The sequence below is a fragment of the Lepisosteus platostomus genome, chromosome 17 (assembly GCF_059453375.1).
Source record: "Lepisosteus platostomus isolate fLepPlt1 chromosome 17, fLepPlt1.hap1, whole genome shotgun sequence".
In the NCBI taxonomy this organism is placed as follows: domain Eukaryota; kingdom Metazoa; phylum Chordata; class Actinopteri; order Semionotiformes; family Lepisosteidae; genus Lepisosteus; species Lepisosteus platostomus.
In genome coordinates, this window is record NC_142627.1 from 12,712,534 (window position 1) to 12,730,865 (window position 18,332).

General features: G+C 35.0%; 2 protein-coding genes across 4 annotated transcripts; one reads left to right on the forward strand and one right to left on the reverse strand.

Moving 5' to 3' along the window:
* Positions 1-29: 29 nt before the first annotated feature.
* On the forward strand, positions 30-2,961 carry fbxo48 (F-box protein 48). Of its 3 annotated transcripts, XM_088610272.1 has the most exons (4): positions 85-129; positions 1,169-1,205; positions 1,668-2,004; positions 2,493-2,961. In XM_088610272.1, exons 3-4 carry the CDS (start codon positions 1,708-1,710, stop codon positions 2,652-2,654), a joined length of 459 nt encoding a protein of 152 aa, XP_088466398.1. In that variant the 5' UTR covers positions 85-129; positions 1,169-1,205; positions 1,668-1,707; the 3' UTR covers positions 2,655-2,961. The 3 variants fall into 3 exon arrangements, with proteins under 3 accessions (XP_088466397.1, XP_088466398.1, XP_088466399.1); XM_088610271.1 differs by lacking the exon at positions 1,169-1,205 and having other exon boundaries at positions 30-129; positions 1,672-2,004; XM_088610273.1 differs by lacking the exon at positions 85-129 and having other exon boundaries at positions 784-1,204; positions 1,672-2,004.
* On the reverse strand, positions 2,962-17,432 carry plek (pleckstrin). Its single transcript, XM_088610270.1, has 9 exons — positions 17,207-17,432; positions 12,438-12,593; positions 11,750-11,931; positions 11,545-11,636; positions 10,428-10,612; positions 9,847-9,951; positions 8,626-8,709; positions 8,276-8,348; positions 2,962-7,276 (listed from the first exon to the last, which is right to left on the reverse strand). The coding sequence occupies exons 1-9, from the start codon at positions 17,246-17,248 to the stop codon at positions 7,137-7,139; spliced, it is 1,059 nt and encodes a 352-aa protein (XP_088466396.1). The 5' UTR covers positions 17,249-17,432; the 3' UTR covers positions 2,962-7,136.
* Between the last annotated feature and the right edge of the window lie 900 nt (positions 17,433-18,332).

Below are 18,332 nucleotides of genomic sequence, written 5' to 3' on the forward strand. Positions count from 1 at the left end.
TTCCTCGATTTGCACGCATGCGTTTTTGCCATGTTGGTCAGTAGGGGTGCGTCATTGCGTAAATAAGAATTTGAAAAGGATAGGCATTTAAACTGTCAGCTGTCACATAATGACGTGAACCATAAGAAGGTATGAGTTTAAACGGTCTACAGTTAGTAATTTTAAAAAGAGATTAGTTGTATGTAGTTATGATTTTAATTTTAAAATAAGTCGTGACTTTAAAGCGTTAAAGCAGTCATTTATCTTTTAGAAACGTTCATTTTCTGATCGGTTAAAGGCGTAATCTGTTTATTTTCTAGCACTGGTAACGGCATATGGTGAGCCAGGTAATTTTTAAATTTAAAAAAGCAATTCAAAGTTAAACACACTTATGGTACCCGTACGTAAACCGCGATTATAGTGTTTGCAAAATATTCATAATTATATATTATTATATTCATAACAATGTAAACATTACTGCCTGTTTCATGACCCGGCAGAGATTATGTTTATAAACATACGTGGCAGTAAGTGTTAATTTGATTAACCCTCCCCCCCTTCACAAAAAGACGTTAATAAACGGTGCTCTGCAGTAACCTTGCACTTCCCTGTGTCGTGTGATAATTGCATCTGATAGGATTTCTTCGTGTACATATATGTATATCAGCTTAGTTCTTGGCAAAATAAGGATATGAATGCAGACTTCCGCGAAGTGAACAGCTAAACATATTTCGTAATTTGCCCCAGTAGTAAATCTTCTGAGTTTTTAAATGTACCCCCCCCCCCAAAAAAATATATTTATTCGATGTTTTCGACAATGCTCTGTAGTACTGTTATTCAATGTCCTTTTAGTTTTGTCCATTGTGGGTTTGCACATCACCTTTTTCTGAGGATGATTAACGGTGGGATTTAGAAAAACGATTTAAACAACTAACCCCATTAAAATATTGCGAACGTTATTTTTTATGAAATATAATTTTATCAGTAGGCGTTATTAATTACAGAACACCTTACGTGTGTAAAAGGGGTAGGAACTCTCACAAAGTACGCTTTTGTTCTAATATTGCAGTTTGTTCTGATAGTGGGATTAACCACTACGTTAGGAAAGAGTAGTTCAAGTAAGTAGGTTCTTCACACCAGAAGAAGGCTCCACAGCCGAAACATTGTGTTTATTTTCTTCTCTTTTCAGCCTGGAATAAACCTTTACTTGTTCATTGTAGAAAAGGTTTGTGAAAATTCAATAGAATTGTGGGAATTACCATTTCTTACCATGATGTCTTGCTTCATCTAACCTGGTCTTTAAAACCAAATGGGTTTATATTTACTAATTCAATGATTTTTGAGACACAATGGTCTATGAAGCCAAAAAAGCATTAAATCACAAAGATTTTTTAAGAGAAGCCTGGAGGAGTTTTTTTCTGTTGATCTTTTTGTTAATTAAATAATTGAAGTATGTGTTATGTCTTTGTGTTATACATATATATATTATGATATATATATACACTTAATCAGGATACCTTCTAAATTTATAAAGACTTTCATGAAGATCTAATTAAGTTTTAGATCTAAAATATACACAGATATGGACAAACCTACAGGGATCACAAACCTTTTCTTACATTGTACCAATACTAGTATATGTTCAGACCTGAAAATGAGCCGTTTTGAAGAGCGTTGTTTTACTTTTTACAGCCATTCTGTCATTCCTAGAGGTGAGAACTTCAAACTATGCAGTATGTTTCTAAAAGAAACAGAAATACCTCTACTTTCTCAGAAGGAAGCTGCAGTCTGATCTCAAGAGAAGGCCAAGGATACAACTTTGCTGACATATTACCTCCAGAAATAAGTCTGGAGATTTTCAGCAAGCTGGACGTTAAAAGCTTATGCAGTGCTGCTGTGACATGTAAACTCTGGAACAACATCATTGAAAACAGTGACCACCTGTGGAGGAATCACTGCTTGACAGTCAGAGCTATCTGTCAGAGAGAGGTGGATGAGGACAGAGGGGATGGGTTTTCTTGGAAGGTCAGTATTTTTATTTTTATCAGTTACAATTTCATGCAAAGGTTTATCAGCGTGTAGTTTTCACTCCGGAATTAATTTAAAAGATTTTAGCTTTTCAGTCCTTTTAAAGATTTAGTGCGACAGTGTTGTACTTTTATCTGATGATCGTAAGTAGCAAATCACTATACATCTTGTATTATTTATTTGCTTCCATATTCTTGGTCAAATGTTTCAGCAGGCATTGTGTACAGCGCATTGTAGAATCAGTGGAAGACTACATCAGTATTATTGAACATTATATAATTCCAGTCCTCACGAATTCACATCATCATGGGTAAACTGCACACTATATAAAGTATGTTTGTTCCATTCAGTCTTATTAATTTAGACAGGGTAATGAGGTTAATATTATGTAGGGATTTGGCTAGTGTATTTTACAGAGTCACAGTAATTGTTTAGTGCAAGAAAGGTAATATTTTTGTTTGTGTCTGTTTTTGTTCCTTTTCTAGGTCACATTAGTTAGAAACTACTGGAAAGGCTGTGTGAAAAGAGAATGGCTCAATGGCAGATACAGCAACATTCGCTCTTCTCATGAACTTCCGAATAAGAGCATGTACCCTTTAGATGCAGAAACCTGGGGGAAAATTTTGGAAGCTGAGCTGGAAAGATAGTGGGTGGCTGCAGATGTACAGTATGTGTGGAGCACTTCTGAAAAGGGGATTTTGAACCTCCTTTTTCACATTTACTGTACCTTTTGTAAATAATTTATTTTTAATACCTTCAGTGTAATTTTATCTTTTTTATTGAAAACGTATCAGGCATAGGATTTATAAATTCAGTAAATCCTATTTTGTTTTGTCCATGTTGTGCATGCTCAGAATATGTGGAGAAAAAAGTAATTAATCTGTGCTTTAATTCCCTGTTTAATCAATAAGTCCCTGATTTTGTTGTAAATAAACACTCATCATGGGAAACAGATCTGTGCAAGTTCTAGTTTAATGTCAACATGCCATATTACAGACACAAATTCAGCACCTAATTCACAAACCAGTGTGAAAATATTGGAGACTTCAAAAAATATTTAGGCCTCATCACAAAGGTTTTTCAAAAGGCTTTTTTTATCAATAAGCTTTATTGTTGATTCTTCTTTATATTAACTACTACTTTATGCATTTCTTGAAGAATGTTTATTATATATTAGAGCTTGATCATTTTTCTATTCATGTAAATACCGTGGAATTTGCAAATTTATATATACATGTACAATATATATAAAAATGTTGTAAGGCAGTGTAATGGGTTTTAAAGAAGGAAGATTGCAATTTCTCACTGGCTCTAGTAGTTCTAAAATAGTACACAATATACAAAATCTGTTGTTTGCAACACTTAAAGCTATCAGCAGGGGGAGATAGCACAAAAGCACACAACATTAGAGGCTACAAAACTAATTAATGAAACATTTCTATAAAGATTAGAAAACGCATTGTGAAAGTAAACAGGTTTTTCAGTTATCGTTTTAGAACAAATGTATTGTTTAAGGTGCTATATTTGTTAGTGTACTGAGTGTACTATTGTGGACAGTTTGAGACCTAACACCAGTACTTAATGTATAAAGCAGTATATTATATATATGAGAATTCTTTAGTGTTAGATTTTTAGTCCTTTAAAAGATTTAGTGAGACAGTGTTGTACTTTTATCTGATGATCGTAAGTAGTAAATCACTATACATCTTGTATTATTTATGTGCTTCATATTCTTGGTCAAATGTTTCAGCAGGCCATGCTGTAATAGACCATAATTTATCCTGTCAGACAGAAATGTGCCGAAAAGAAAAAACAACTCCCAGACATTTACTAAATAACCAGAAAACAGTATAAAATTGCTAGAATTGCCATACTTTAATCCACCATAAAACATTTTACATGCATTTTGCACCAAAACCTATGTAAAGAGTATATGGTATGTTTTATCTATGTATGGGCATGGAAACTGTTTTAGCAATGAGCCATTTATATTACATTGTGTGGGAAAAGAGAGATTTTAAAAAGGACAAAAGCATTTTTAGCTTGGATGTGTATATACATTTATTTAGTGCTATGTTTATTATAATTATATTTATTCTAATTATTATTTAGTGCTATTGTGTGAATTAGTAACTTTCTGAAATTAGTCAACCATGGTAGCAGTTTAAAATTACTTATGCCTTATGATAAAGGATGGATACAAGCAGAATGACACATTCTGTCAGAACTGCACTGCCCACAATATCCGCTGCTAACATGGTTAATTGGCTGCCTGTCTTAGATAAAATGCCTGCCTTTTACTGCATATGTGCATTGTTTAAAAATAGTCCTGAGAGATTATCACAAACTTAAAATGACAACCTTTCACTAAGAGGCAAGATGAGTTGTGTTAGTTCAGTAACAGGAACCTGCTGCATCAAATAGATTTCTCTGAGAAGTTTCCTGGGTCTGAATTAAAAATATTGAATACAACTGAATGGGCTCCTACTATGATATACAGTAATACCATGTTATAGCCATTATTAAAAACAGTTAACAGTTTAATGTACTTTTCTATTGTTTTTCCAGAGGTTTATTTGTAAATATTGTATGTTGCATTGTTTTTGGTTTTCCTTTGTCTTATATCAATATGAAGGTGTCTACAGCTCTTCAGAGCTCAGTGGAGATATAGACATTTGATGTGTAAGCATTAGATCACACACAGTACAAAAAGCAGTTGTTCAACATTAAATACATTCAATTGTGTGTTAGCAAACACAACATGTAAAAGCATCTAAATTATAACAAAGACAGCTTTTACTTCAGTAGTTTCCATTGCCTGTGTGATCCCAGCATTATTTGCAGTCTTTGTGTGTGTGTGTTTTTTGGGTAGGCCTTTTAATTTTATTTTCTTGCACTGCATGTTATTTTAATACCTTATTATTTAATATTACTTAGAGCAGTGTGAATCAACAATCAGAAAGGATGCATATACAAAACCTTCAAACTTGGTAATTAGATTGAGTAATTTACTAGTCTGGTAAGGAACCATTTTCATTTTTAACTTTAATCTAGCATAGATGTATCTATGTATCTATAATTATATACCAAATCAGTGGTAATCTACACTGCACTACACTGTAGTGTTGTTTTTTCTTTTCATTTTCATGTTGCCTTGTGCAATACTAACCCAGCTGGGCTTTAAATATGTACTGGTAATGGGTGTATTGAGGTTATGTACACACCCAATTTTTCAGTTCCTCTGAATCCCATGTATCTTATTTTATTTATTTTGTACTTATAATAGGGTGAAGACGTACAATGTGAAAGCATAAACATATTTTATGTTATTTTAATAATCAGAAAGAATAGGGAATCACTCTTTGTTGGTAAGACAAGCTTACTGGGTATTGCAAACTCTGATAATACAGAACATCTATTTTTTCCTGCTACTATAGTTAGATATATATTGTCTGCTAAGATCTGTGTGTAGCATTTTAATAGATTATCTTAAATGTCAAAAGACAAAACTGCAAAAGTCCTAAAACAAGCTTTTAAAAACAGTTTTCTTTTCCCCAAAAAAATAACGTTTAGTTTCATTCTGCAATATAAATATCTGAAAAAAAGAGGAAGAGTTTTTTTGTGTTCGCAGAATTATTATAATGTCTTTGAATGTCAGTAAAACTCAGCATTTCCCAACACAATCTTCAGATTAGACAGAGGAAGTATACTGAAAGACTGTGGGAATAGGGAACAAATCATTTTCAATCCAAACTAAAACCCTTGATTTTTAGTTTGTCTTGTGGGCACAGTATATTTTAAATACAATTACGGCTGATAGTTGAGATGAAATACTTTTATATTTCTTTTTTGTTAAAAGTGAGATTGATTATTACATTAACAGGCTATGGGACTATGGTATTAAATGGCCTTTCTTTATTGTGGAGTTTTAAAGTATTGCAATTAAAGAGAGGCAACATAATGCCATAATCACATAGGCATTACTAGTTATAGTGGGAACAAATCACCATCTATGAATTCCCCTTGAAACACACCACCAGAAAGCAATAATTTAGAGTAGTCCAACCTAACCAGCTTGCCTTTTGGAGGTGGGAGGACACCCACACAAACAAAGGGCATATTTGTAGACTACACACTGAAGGAACCCCCAAACTTGAATTGAAGCCCTGAACAGTGAAGTTTGGCAACATGTAACCAACACAACAGCAAAGTGAAATGGGTCAAAGGTTTTTCAGTATTCACTAACAACTCCAACAACTCATGATTGCATACATCACTTCTGTGCTGCAATATTCATAATACTACAAATTCCCAAAAGTTGCAATAAACTGTTAACAGAAAAGTCAGGGAGGTCTTTAATGTGCTAATATAATACAAAATCAAAACCTGGACATCTGGATTAGGTGGGTGATTTATCCAATATTATAAAATATTGCAGATTTCAACTTTTGATCAGTTAAAGAATACCCAACAACACATCCTCCCATACAAACACATTAAAAAGATGCCACAACACTAAATACATACCTGTATGTCTATATTTTTATACAACCTGCTCTGAGACATGAAGACATATTGTCATGTCTAATTTTAAATTGAATAGATTTTCCTCATGACAATTTACATAAATAGGGGTCAGATGCCACACTTTCAGAAGCTTTGACCTCTGAATTATGTACAGAATATTTTTTCTTCCGTTATCGTTAAGTCTGTTACTGTTTATACAGTACACAAGAAAATCTAGTAGTTGAATAACGTCAGCCAAACCAATCTGATGGCATGATAACATTTATGTTTATGGCATGTCTGGTGTTGTATAAAATGAAAATACTATATTCAGTTGAAATCTTTATTTTTTTCAAAATACGTCTGTGTACTGGTAAAAACAAAATTTACTTTATTTACATATAAATGAGTGTAAACGATATAATGGAAATTTAAATACTTAGTTTAGATTATTGTGTATTTCAGAAAATATTTTATAGCGGTGCATGATGTTAGACTAGGGCAATTTTCTAATATAAATATTTCACTACCTAACTGGTTTCAAGACTGAAAAAAAGGAGGAAGCAGTTCAAAGCCAGTTTCCTTTTGCAGTTTCCAGGTTGTGTCCCGTTCTTCCTTTCCCACTATTTTCCAGTTTTTGATACTGTCTGAATGGCCTGGATCCAGTCCTTCCTCTCTTCAGATGTAGCTGCTTGTAGGAAATAGTGAGTTTCATCTGATGTGATGATTTCGAAGAGATTTCCATCTACATCGTACTTCTTAGCTGAAAAGAAAAAAAGAACTCAAGTGAAATGTACGCACATGCATACAGTCATTTAAATTTAGGCTAGGCTTCAAACTAGATTTTCTAGTTTACATGTCTCAGTAAGACTCGGATGACCTCACCACTGTAATCTGGGCAGCTGTTCGCAATCAAGTGGTTTTTGGCCAAAGATACAATAGATCCCTCTTTAATGGCAAACCCTTTATAGCCTAGCAGTACGGCAAACATGTTAATAACTAAATCTGTTGCTGGTTGCAGGTGAGGAATAATTTCTCAATCCGCCGATAGGCAAGGGACATGTTTCATTGATTGTACATTAAAGGAGGAATTTTGCTACCTTTGTTCCTCGAGGTGCAAAACCAGAAAGCTTGACCATCAGTTCTTAATTTCTAAGAAAACTGAAATATCATTTTCAAGTTACCAAAAAGGCAATAATTTCTAAATTAAGAGGCAAACTTTTTCCCTCAGTGGTTTTTCTGAACAACTCTTTGCTTATTCACAATAGCACAATGGACACTGATGGATTTTGTAGTACACATCTTACTGTATTAAAGCCTGATAAAAGGTGAAGTTCTCAAGGTATTTCAACAAGTCTTAGTCTTAAGCAGATTTGTAATGAACTACAGTTACTTGGCACATACTGTCTGTAACGTGTCAAAGATCCTGACCTCTCTGTACTGAAATGCTTGCCAATCCTACCATCTGGATTCCTTGCTCATTCACTGCCTTGAACACAAAACTAAATGTCCTTATCAGACATTTCAGCAGCTCCTTACAAGCACATTCTGTCCAGCACATAAATAATTATGGCCAAGAGAGATAGCAGCAGGTACTGAGGAAAGACCCTTTCACCTTTCATATATTTTTTAGAACCTTATACTTTTTCTAACACATTAAACCAAATTTCACTTAAAGGTGCACCGTGGATTATTTGGTTAAATTTTATTTAAGCAAAAATGGTGCTAATTTATTAATTTGTGAGAGATGTAATCATCTTACCATCTGGCACATATTCCACTGCAGTCACCACAGAGCCACGCAAGTGAATCGAACCCAGAGGCTCTTCTTCACCCTAGGAAGGAAGGAGGTGAGAGATTACCAGCCAAGCTACCAGTGTTGCTACTGCATTTATACTGGTGAAAGGGATAACAACAACATATGTTGTAATAGCCATCCATCCATTATCTGAAAAATGCTCATTCCTGGTGTCTGGTCATGGTAATCCAGGACTTGTCCCAGAAGCAGAGAAAGCAAGGCAACACTGTACCTTTCAATATATTAATATATATTTAAAATACCTACAAACACAGGTTCTAACCAATGTCAGAAAAGAAAGCCTTAACGCTTACCTTGGTAGGGTCATAGTAATGTATGTAAGCAGGATCATCTCGGAGAATAAATTTTCGTACTTTCCAGTTTTTCCTCCTATGACCCTGCAGAAGAAGATTTTACAAAATATCCAAATTACATGTTTTATACAGGTGGAACATGTTTTCTGTGTCGCTGAAAGCTATGCGGTATGGCGGCAGAAACACCAGTCATGCGCTGTGAGGTGATGTTTTGGTGCAATAGTACTCCTGCTCAGTACGAGAGGGACCGCAGGGTCAGACATCGGGTGTCTGTGCTTGGCTGAGTAGACAAGGGTGCGAAGCCACCATCTGTATATTATAACTGAACGCGTCTGAGGCAGAATTCCCCCTAAAAGATTTTGAGAAGTTAATTTAATAATGTAAGTACTAAAGTTCTAGGTTTTTAGAGCATGAAAAATACTTCCTTATCTAAGCAATGAATTTTATAGACAGAAATGGGGAATTAAATCTAAAAAATACAGAAGCACATCAAAGTTGTGCAGTACTGTATCTGCAGATGTTATTAAACACAACTCAGCCTGGCTGTTACAAAGATATGTGGTTTCACATTCACCCATGCAGAAACAACCATGAGTTACTTTCTTTTATTAATTGCTATTAAAAGAAGAGAAAGCATTGCAAATACTCTGGAAGTGTATGTCCTTCTTTTGGGCTTAATACCTTAAGATATTCAGTCTCTAGCAAAAGTCTATAGACCCAAAACATGTTTTTTGTGCTCTTTTAACATGAAGTCCAAGTTACTGAATCACTGTTTCTTCCACTGACCCTTTTCCCTCGATTCATGTCCAGCTGTGAGCCAGCTGACGATTCGCGATCAATCAAACACATAGAAGACTAATTATTGACGATACTAAGATAAACGATGCTAAATGTGAAAATCATCTTAAAAGAACTGAGTGATTTTAAAAAGAAATGTTACTTGCAAATAAAAAATGTTTCCTTTTAAAATATTTTTTTTCACTTTAACACCCTGTAAGTTTGTAAAAAGAATCTAACTGATAATTCAGATAGACAGACAGGTGGTCAACCATATTTTGTTTTTCCGAATAGAAAGGCATTTTAGTTCTCCATTTATACTGACACTTCTTTGCCACAAGGCATTTTGCCACTATGAAACTCATTACCTTTGTCTTTTAAGACACACAGTGCTTTACTTGACTGGTTCAATGTTACTAAAACTGTATAGGCGGTACTTCTAACCTGTTTCAACAAACACCCCTGCTTAATGACTGTGCCTCTGAACTCTTCTTTCAAAACCACGTCTTCATCACTTGAGTAGCCCTCACAGAAAAAGCCACTGTCAGCCTACAAAAAATATTTATGTTAAAACCACAGAATATATATGTAGGTAGTACAGCAATTGACAAAGTGAATGGGTATATATTACTTACTTCTTGTTAAACATTTCCATTAGTATTTTAATCTTATAAATGGTTTACAAAACTATACTAGGTAAGAGCACTACAACTGAGGAAAACTGAGTTAATCCAAGTATATATAAAAAAAACTATTTTTTTTCTAATAGCAGATAAAATAACAGGAAATTACAGTTACAGAACCAGGTGCCTTCATCACAAATTGTAATTGCCCAAGACAAAACCCAAGGGTTTTAATAAAACAAAATGAAACCATTATAAAAATACTCAATGGAGATGTCTTTTTCATCCCATGTGCCTTCAGGTGTGTAACAGAAGACTAAAAGCCTCTTCCAAGACAATATGTCAGACAAGCATGGACAGGCTAAACTGCAAAGACAGAATTGTGTGGACATCAGTACTTACAAAGTAGTAAAGGGCATCAGGCTGATCGAGGAGGGTGCACTCCACGACTCCCTCTGCTGCCATCTTGGACAGCTCTCCTGCAGGCTGCAGGTAACCCTCATTGAGCAGGGCGGTGCCCAGCATTAGGCCCTCCTGGCGATTCCTTGCTTTGTTGTTGGACACCAACCAGTCAATTACTGTACTGCCTGATAGGAACAGACGAGGTGTGCAAATAAGGGCGTTGGTTTCAGACAAACCAGGAGTACTCCAAGCGATTTTTTTTTCTTGAGGGCATATTGACAATGTGCCTGTAGGTTTCTGAGACACGTCAAACCCCAGCCCTCTCATCATACAGTATGTGATGCCCTGTGGTTAATCTACCTGCACACAAGCTTAAAAGTTCCCATATCTCTTACTGCCTTCCAGCGCCTACTGTAAGGCCACTTATCCATACAGCCCTCATATGTCCAGCCAGCTACTGTTCCCTCTTCTACTGCTCTGCACTGCTGCTATCCCATTTAACCATCCATACAATAGTATTTTCTGCCACACCAACCTAAACGTATGTTTATATCACACCATCTCCTAGACAGCACTATGTGAAGTGCTGAGATTTGCTTTTTTTGCAATCTAACTTTACTATACTTCTGTAATTTATGTTTTACTCTGTTATGTTCCTGTTATGTTTATATAATTTATAATTCACTCTGGATAAAGTTAAACCAATCAGGAAGAAACACATTAATGCTCAATTTTACAGCTAGTTTTGGTCCCTGCTGAGAAAATAACATTTGTCAAAATTTCCAAAGGATGGTTTATACTGTAAAAGATTACTATTTTATAAAAATACAAAATGTGGTATTGCACTTTTTACTGAGCTTTGCAATTTTGAAAAGTGAACTTCAATCCTCTCAGCTCACACTATTAACACACCATGTTATATTTAATGTCTGTGTGGTTTCCTTTGTCATTTTGGTCAGACTAACACACTATTCTAACATCCCTGGCAGTATGCAATACGAATAATTTACATCTCCAGTTTTATTGACAGCTACCAATTGAAAATCAGACGGAGGGGAAAAATCTCTTATTTAAACTCTGTTGTCACCAGCAACAAGGATGTGCAAGAATGTACTACCTGTGAAACAATGATTGAAAACTCTTTTCTCCTTCTCAAGTTTCAGCTCCTTCACCCCTGACTCTTGGTCTTTCATTAAAACATACAATTCTCTGAAAGAAAGAGGGTACATGTCATCTCAGAATACAGGACAGACATCAACATCACTGGAACATTAATCCTTGTGAATGTGTGATTTTAAAGATTGCAGGTTAAACTGCATTACCCCAAATTGACTGTTTCTGGCAGCCGGATGGATTTTCGTGTTGATTTTCTTGCAAATTTCTTTCCTCCTTCAAGACATGTGATGGCTCTTTTGATGTCTTTAACCCAAGCTTCTTTTTCCTCCAGGTGGGTTGCTTGGAAATAGTGGTCCTGTTTTTTTGGTGTACTAAGTTTAAAGACAAGCTGCAAATAAAAATGTAGCCGACATACAGTATATTTAATGTTCTCTTTTTTCTCTTTATTTTCAGTTATTTTAACAAAAGTGGTGTTTATTACTTTATATTCATGTAGGTTGTAGATTTGTTTGTGTGTTTCACTATTGAACCCTACTATACCTCCTTTTACAATTGTCTATAGAGCTTAATTGGAATGAAAAGAAAGCCAACTTGGCATTTTTAAATATTTAGCTCACATCAAACAGGATCTTCAACACTACAAGCAGTACAACTTAAAGCCGACCATACATGAGCAGACCATCAAATCTCATCAGCTCATTCTCAGTAGATTCTCATATTTAACACCATTCATTCCTCTCTACACATCCATAAAACAAAAATGCTACTTTTTGTAATAATAACACTATAGCAGGATTAACTGCTATTTGTAAACACAATGGCTGCAATTTGAGCAGAATATCACTTCAGTTGCAGTCACAAAGGTAGATAAAAGGATATGACTTTTTATTTTACCATCCTTTTCCCAAAATCCTGGCAGGGATTGATGAAAGAAGCTCCCTTGAGGGGGATCATGCCTTTGGGGCTGCTGTCTGATTTCTTCTTGTAGAATTCAATCCCATCGTCTGACAGCACCACCCACATGACTTTCCAGGAGTTAAACACTGTGCCCTGTGGGGAACACACCACCAGATCAGTAGCTGACCACCAAAGACATGCTGCCTTTGTGGCCTTAATGCAGTCTCTAGGGCTACAGTTCACACACCAACCACAGAACTAACAAGAAACTGCAAAACCAAAGGCATCCTTAAATTAGGAATTTACCAAAAGTAAACAGTTCTACAAACCTCTCACATTAAATCTTTTTTGTGCCCTGCATGATTTTTTTAGACCATTCATGTCTCCCAGGCTCCTCATGTTTTATAGACTCCTCTCCACTTTGTTTCTATATATTTAATATACTGATATTTCAGAAAAATACAAGCAGATGCACTTTCAAAAGCATGTTTAATTTTCCATGTTCATTGTTTTTGCTGCTTGTTATTCCAGGATTCCTGACAGATCAGGGCTCCTACTCAGTGCAGCTAGGCAGCAATATAGGCCACTAGGCAATAATCTTAGGAATGGTTTTCAGTTATTGAGGTGCCTTTATTTACAAGGGCAAAGCAACACAGAATTTAATTTAAAATCTACATCAGAGAAAACACGAACATAAATCCCTCCTCCTTCTTTTGAATCCCATCTACGCCCTAATTAAAATAGTTTGGTTTAAAATGTTTGGTGACCAATCCATTTACCAACTTGCATTAGCTTGAAAGAAAAATGTTCAATTTCTCCTCCTCAAAGATTCTCTTGAGTTTTCATAGGCTTTTCTCAACATAATAGAACTGTTCCCCAAGACCAAAATCAGACAGCATAAAGACAGCTTTTTCTGTTCACTCTAAATAGAACAAATCCAGAGCTCTCATTAGCATCTTATGTTTTGTGAGAAAGTTTTGTAATTTAAAACACCAATACTTACTTAACTCATTGAAGTACCCGGTGGTATTTTGTGATACCAGTGACAGAGCAAAAATGTGCAAATTTAGTGGCTTGCTCACAGAGGGTGTCTTCACCACACCCTTGTAGTATAATATACAACTTCCATAATCATGCCTCATACTGTGGAACAATTATAAATATATGCCGCATTTGAAAATATATTGGTCATATATTGTTTTGTTTTTTTCAAGAAAGTACAGAGATTTTAAATAATAAGACTACAAAGTACTAAAAGGAACGTAAGGATATGCAGAACACAAACAGAACCCGCACAGTTCCTTAACTTTTCAAAATGAGTCAATTGTGACTTAAAGAGAAACATACCTTTAAGATTAACAGCTTAGAACTTAGTTTAAAAGTTTACAAACACAGTAAATGGGTGTACAGTATATGAATAAAATGTCCTACCCTACCAAACACTATTTAAAAGATAAAGCTTCTGATCAGTGCATGATAAATTGTTCTTCTGAAAAGAGAACATAACATATTTGTGATAAAATTCAATTGTAATCGACTAAAATTCAATTGCTGGTCTCCTTTCATTTGAAATACATGCCTTTATTGGTACTGTAAAATAGAAGTAGTCTGTATAAATTCCACGTCTCTTAAAATCTTTTATGACCCATTGCACAAGTAACAAATTATTGGAACAACTTTTCAGGTACAACTTTTACAAAGCTTTACAAAGCGTGTTGCTGAAGTAAGTTTCAATTCATTTGGTGCAGCCATTCTTATAAAGGTTTTTAAAGCATTTTTGAATATCCAGGTCAGGCTGCCCTCTTTTTTGAGGCTGGATGCCAGCTTCAAAGGTGAGTATAAAAGAAAATCCTTACAGGCCTTACCAATCCTAGTACTTTGTAACCTTGTACCCTGTAACTCAACTTCACACTGAACTACACTTTATTTTGTCATTTGTCTTTTCACCATTATACAAAGCTTCTCCAAACTACAGATGCCATAGTAGTTCAATATCCTTACAAGTACCTTTAGACTTCCACCACTTGGAACCCTAAAAACAGTTAAAGCACTTCTGTTTTTAGAATTACGTGGCGTAACACAGTGGTGAAAATGACTCAGAATCCTGACACTCTTAGTGGAAAATCAGCAAGAAAATAAACATGCACATTGAAAAAAGGTAAAAATAGTCTCAGAGTTTATCAAAGTGAAAGTGCAAATATGCAAGTATGTAATCTAAAAAAGAACTGGAGTTATTTACGTAGCAGAGTGCAGAAAGTGAACTTTTTTAAGGAACACAACGTTTTTAAGCATATCAGCAGCAGACACACACTGATAAACCTGTTTATAGATCCTTCTTTAAACCACTTAAAAACAAACACAGTTACCAATAAGCTTGATGTATGCTAATGTATGATTTATAGCTCAGTGGAATTAAATGCTCACATCTTGGCTGAAAAGGTCCCAGTGCGAAAGGCTGGTATCCCAGTACCATATCCTCCAGTTAAACTGATAAGAAGAAGCTGATTAACAATAAACATTTAACATATGCACTCATTGGAGCATATACAGTACACATGTATTTATGAATCACCTGAATCACCTAATGCCCATACTGATTTAAAATCATTTAAAATGTTCAAGAGTGTCTGGTTCTGGGAGAGACTCAAACACTCTCCCATTTTTCCACTTAGTCCCTAAGTGTTAGAGACATTGAGCCTACCTCTGAGTTTTGCAACACTGCTGTAATGAAGATCTGGTTGCATTAGTGACAGGCCTGACTTTGGTCAGTTAGAAGGGGAAGTTGTACGGAGTATACCAAGTTAGTGCTCTGAGACAGTTTTTGTTTATCTCATTTAAATGCAATGTACAAATTATGCGCTGTTGGCTAAAATAACACCCAACCATTAGCTTTTTTTTTTCAAAATAAAGAAAGTCTTTTCAAATACATTTTCAAAATACAGTATATCAGAGTGTCATATCCAACACCATCAGCATTCAAATCCCCAGAATATGCAAGTCACTGAATGACTGGTCCTAATGTGTCAACCTTTTTAAATAATAAGTAAAATGGTAATTCAGGATGTAATATTAATGAATTTAAGTAAGAAGTATCTCATTTCATCTTGATGAGTTCTATAATGCACAATCACATACAGCTTCTTAAAACTGAAGACTTAATGTGATGGTCCAGACAAATTAGAAAAGTGTTTTTGATATCGACAGAAATGATGGTTAAAAGCCCACAGAAAATCAAAATATTGAGTAGCAACTGCTAAACCTAGTTCTGTTCATTGTCTTTTAACAGTATAAAAATTATATATATTCAAGATTTCTAATAAAATGTGTTCATATATTACTGCATGGTTTGTCATGCAGTCATGTCATGCGTTTCATGATGATGAATGATCACTGGGCTTGCTATTTCCAGTTTTGATGTGACACAGCTCTTCCTATGCCAAAAAAGGAATAAGTTGTGTATTTCTGAAGCTGTTTTTTTAAAGTTTCCATGACTAAAACCTGCTTAAAGGTCACACTGTGTTGCTCCTATTTTCATACACGCCTGGCTCTGCCTTGATATAATACCAAGTGGTAATACTTTCTACATCTACTGTATCTAGAAATGTATACGTGCCCGCTGAAAATCTAGGGTCTCATTAAAGCTCATAAGTGCATTTATTAGTAATATACCTCATACTTAATGTATTTAAAAACATGTATATTTCAGAGTCCTGCAACAACATGATTAGTTTCTTAAAACATGAGTATTCTGCACATTGTCAAAACATCCTCCTGTCCTTCCTAGAGCGAAGCAATGGAGAATTACATGTCTGTAAATTATTTTACACCTCTTACATCTGTATAAACCTAATGTATTTTTTCATTTGGTTCAGCTCTGGTTGCTTTGTGGGCTATTTATAAAAATGTGTTTTCTATCTCAGTTGTCTTTTCAACTGTTTTAAGCTTCCTGTTTGAAATGTCAGAACTTATTTTTTCACCTTCACCCTCGCAAATGTACGAGCATTGCAGTCTACATAACAGGAACCTGCAGCACAGAGCGTTCTTCATGGTCACAACTGTGGTGAACACACAGTGGACGGCATCATTGAATTTTCAAATGAATAAAGAAGGAAATATGAAAACCTGTGCCAATGCCGGGTCCCTTCCGTGGAGGTAAATAACGAATTACCATAAACAACATTTTGTTTCCATGATGATAAAAAAGAAAGCTCTTAATCTTAAACTCACACAGTTTTCAATTGTGTAGGTTTGTATTTAGACAAGTTTAACAGTTTCCTGTACATCCTATACATGTAAAAGAGAGTTCTGAACAACACCTATACTTTCAAACTATTACGGTTGTTACAGAAGGTTTTAGACAGCAAATAAAATCTTTCAGTACTATCTGGCAACCTTCACTCTAATTTGATATATTTCTGGTCAATAAAGTTAAAATGCAATAGTAAACTGAAATGATTAACTACAATGCCATTTAGTAGAAGCAAGTGATAGCTGTATTTTAAATAATCAAACAAAGATTATCTCTAATTTATGCACAATTTCTGCAATAGTCAAGTCTTACTCGATATCCAATTTGGCAATAAATGCTACCCAAACCTGTTAACAGAATTATCAGTAAGATTTTTTGTAATTTTGTTGCAGTTTAATATTTAATTGCACAGCTCTTTATAAATCTTTTTAATTTTCCAGGAAAGGCTAGACAGTTCCTGTTCATGTTCAATTTAAATAGTGTAACAGAAGGAAATGGTATTTGAATCCCATCTTACCTTTTTCACTAAGTAGCCCTCTCTGATCTGTTTTGGCTCCATCTTCCCAAATGTTCACTGTCTGTTTGTGTTCTTAATTTGAGCACTCTTTGTAGCTCGTTTACTCCCCACTAGCAAACTCAATGTCTTACTTCAATTTCAGAACGGTTCCTTAAACTGTCAATCACGTGGGAACAGAGCTTATATAATTTCCTCTCTCATCTCTCAGCTCAGAGAGCTGTTCTGTGGTCAGTCCTTACACTTCGGGAGTTTTTTTTTTTTCACAACACATGGTATTCAGAACGTTCCACCCCCATAACTCATTACCATGGCATCACAGATGAAACGTTTAATTGCAGATAAAATATCTAATTATGCATAAGAACATCTTGCACTGAGTGTCTGAGATGTTCACTTATTTTCTATTTTCCTCACATCAAAGGCCTTGTTTTCTTAATTTGAAATATGCCTGCAGTAGAAAGTAGCACAGGAATGTATCTTGGCCCTGAAATGCAGAAAAATGTGACTGAATGAATACAGTTTTCAAAATGCTCCCCACCCCACAAACACATACACATATTAATCAGTATTATGGTATTTTATCTGCACAAACTAAAATGTGGATATTTCTTAAGAATAAAAATGTCAGTAGCCTAAGATTCTTGTTCACTTTACCAGAAGCTACTGCCAATTGTCTCTAAATCCCAAATCCTGCCTTTTCCTCAAATCTGTTAAGGTATTGTTTAAAATAAAGAAATAGCCCTCTTATCTCTTTATGAGAAAGACATTATTTGTGACTACAGTAGAGGAGTTATGAAGTTACAAAGGTGTGTCCACTTTAATAGAAACATAAAGCTCATATGCTTTATGGAAGAAAATAATATATTCACTTTTTAAATTCTTCAAACATTCACTGACACACTCCTCAAAGTATGTGTCCACAGGTCAGTAGTTTAAAGCAGGAAATTAACACATCTATAGAAATATATTGTGTAAAGAGAAACTGAGTTGAAGGTAGGGTGATCAGGTCACACAAGCGCTGTATGGTGAAGAAAACAGTCCTTGATATTTTATACTGAATGGTCCTATCCTTGGTGTGTTGTCCTTGTTTTTAAAAGTATGATATCCGAGAGGCTACATCAGGGCC

Excerpts from the sequence above, each read along its gene's own strand:
- fbxo48 (XM_088610271.1), top strand. The coding sequence starts at position 1,708 with ATGCAGTATGTTTCTAAAAGAAACAGAAATACCTCTACTTTCTCAGAA. Across the intron at positions 2,005-2,492 it reads GGGATGGGTTTTCTTGGAAG|GTCACATTAGTTAGAAACTA; the intron begins GTCAGTATTTTT and ends TTCCTTTTCTAG.
- plek (XM_088610270.1), bottom strand. The coding sequence starts at position 17,248 with ATGGAGCCAAAACAGATCAGAGAGGGCTACTTAGTGAAAAAG. Across the intron at positions 11,932-12,437 it reads AGGATTTTGGGAAAAGGATG|CTTGTCTTTAAACTTAGTAC; the intron begins GTAAAATAAAAA and ends TTTTATTTGCAG. Across the intron at positions 7,277-8,275 it reads AGTGGAATATGTGCCAGATG|CTAAGAAGTACGATGTAGAT; the intron begins GTAAGATGATTA and ends TTTTCTTTTCAG.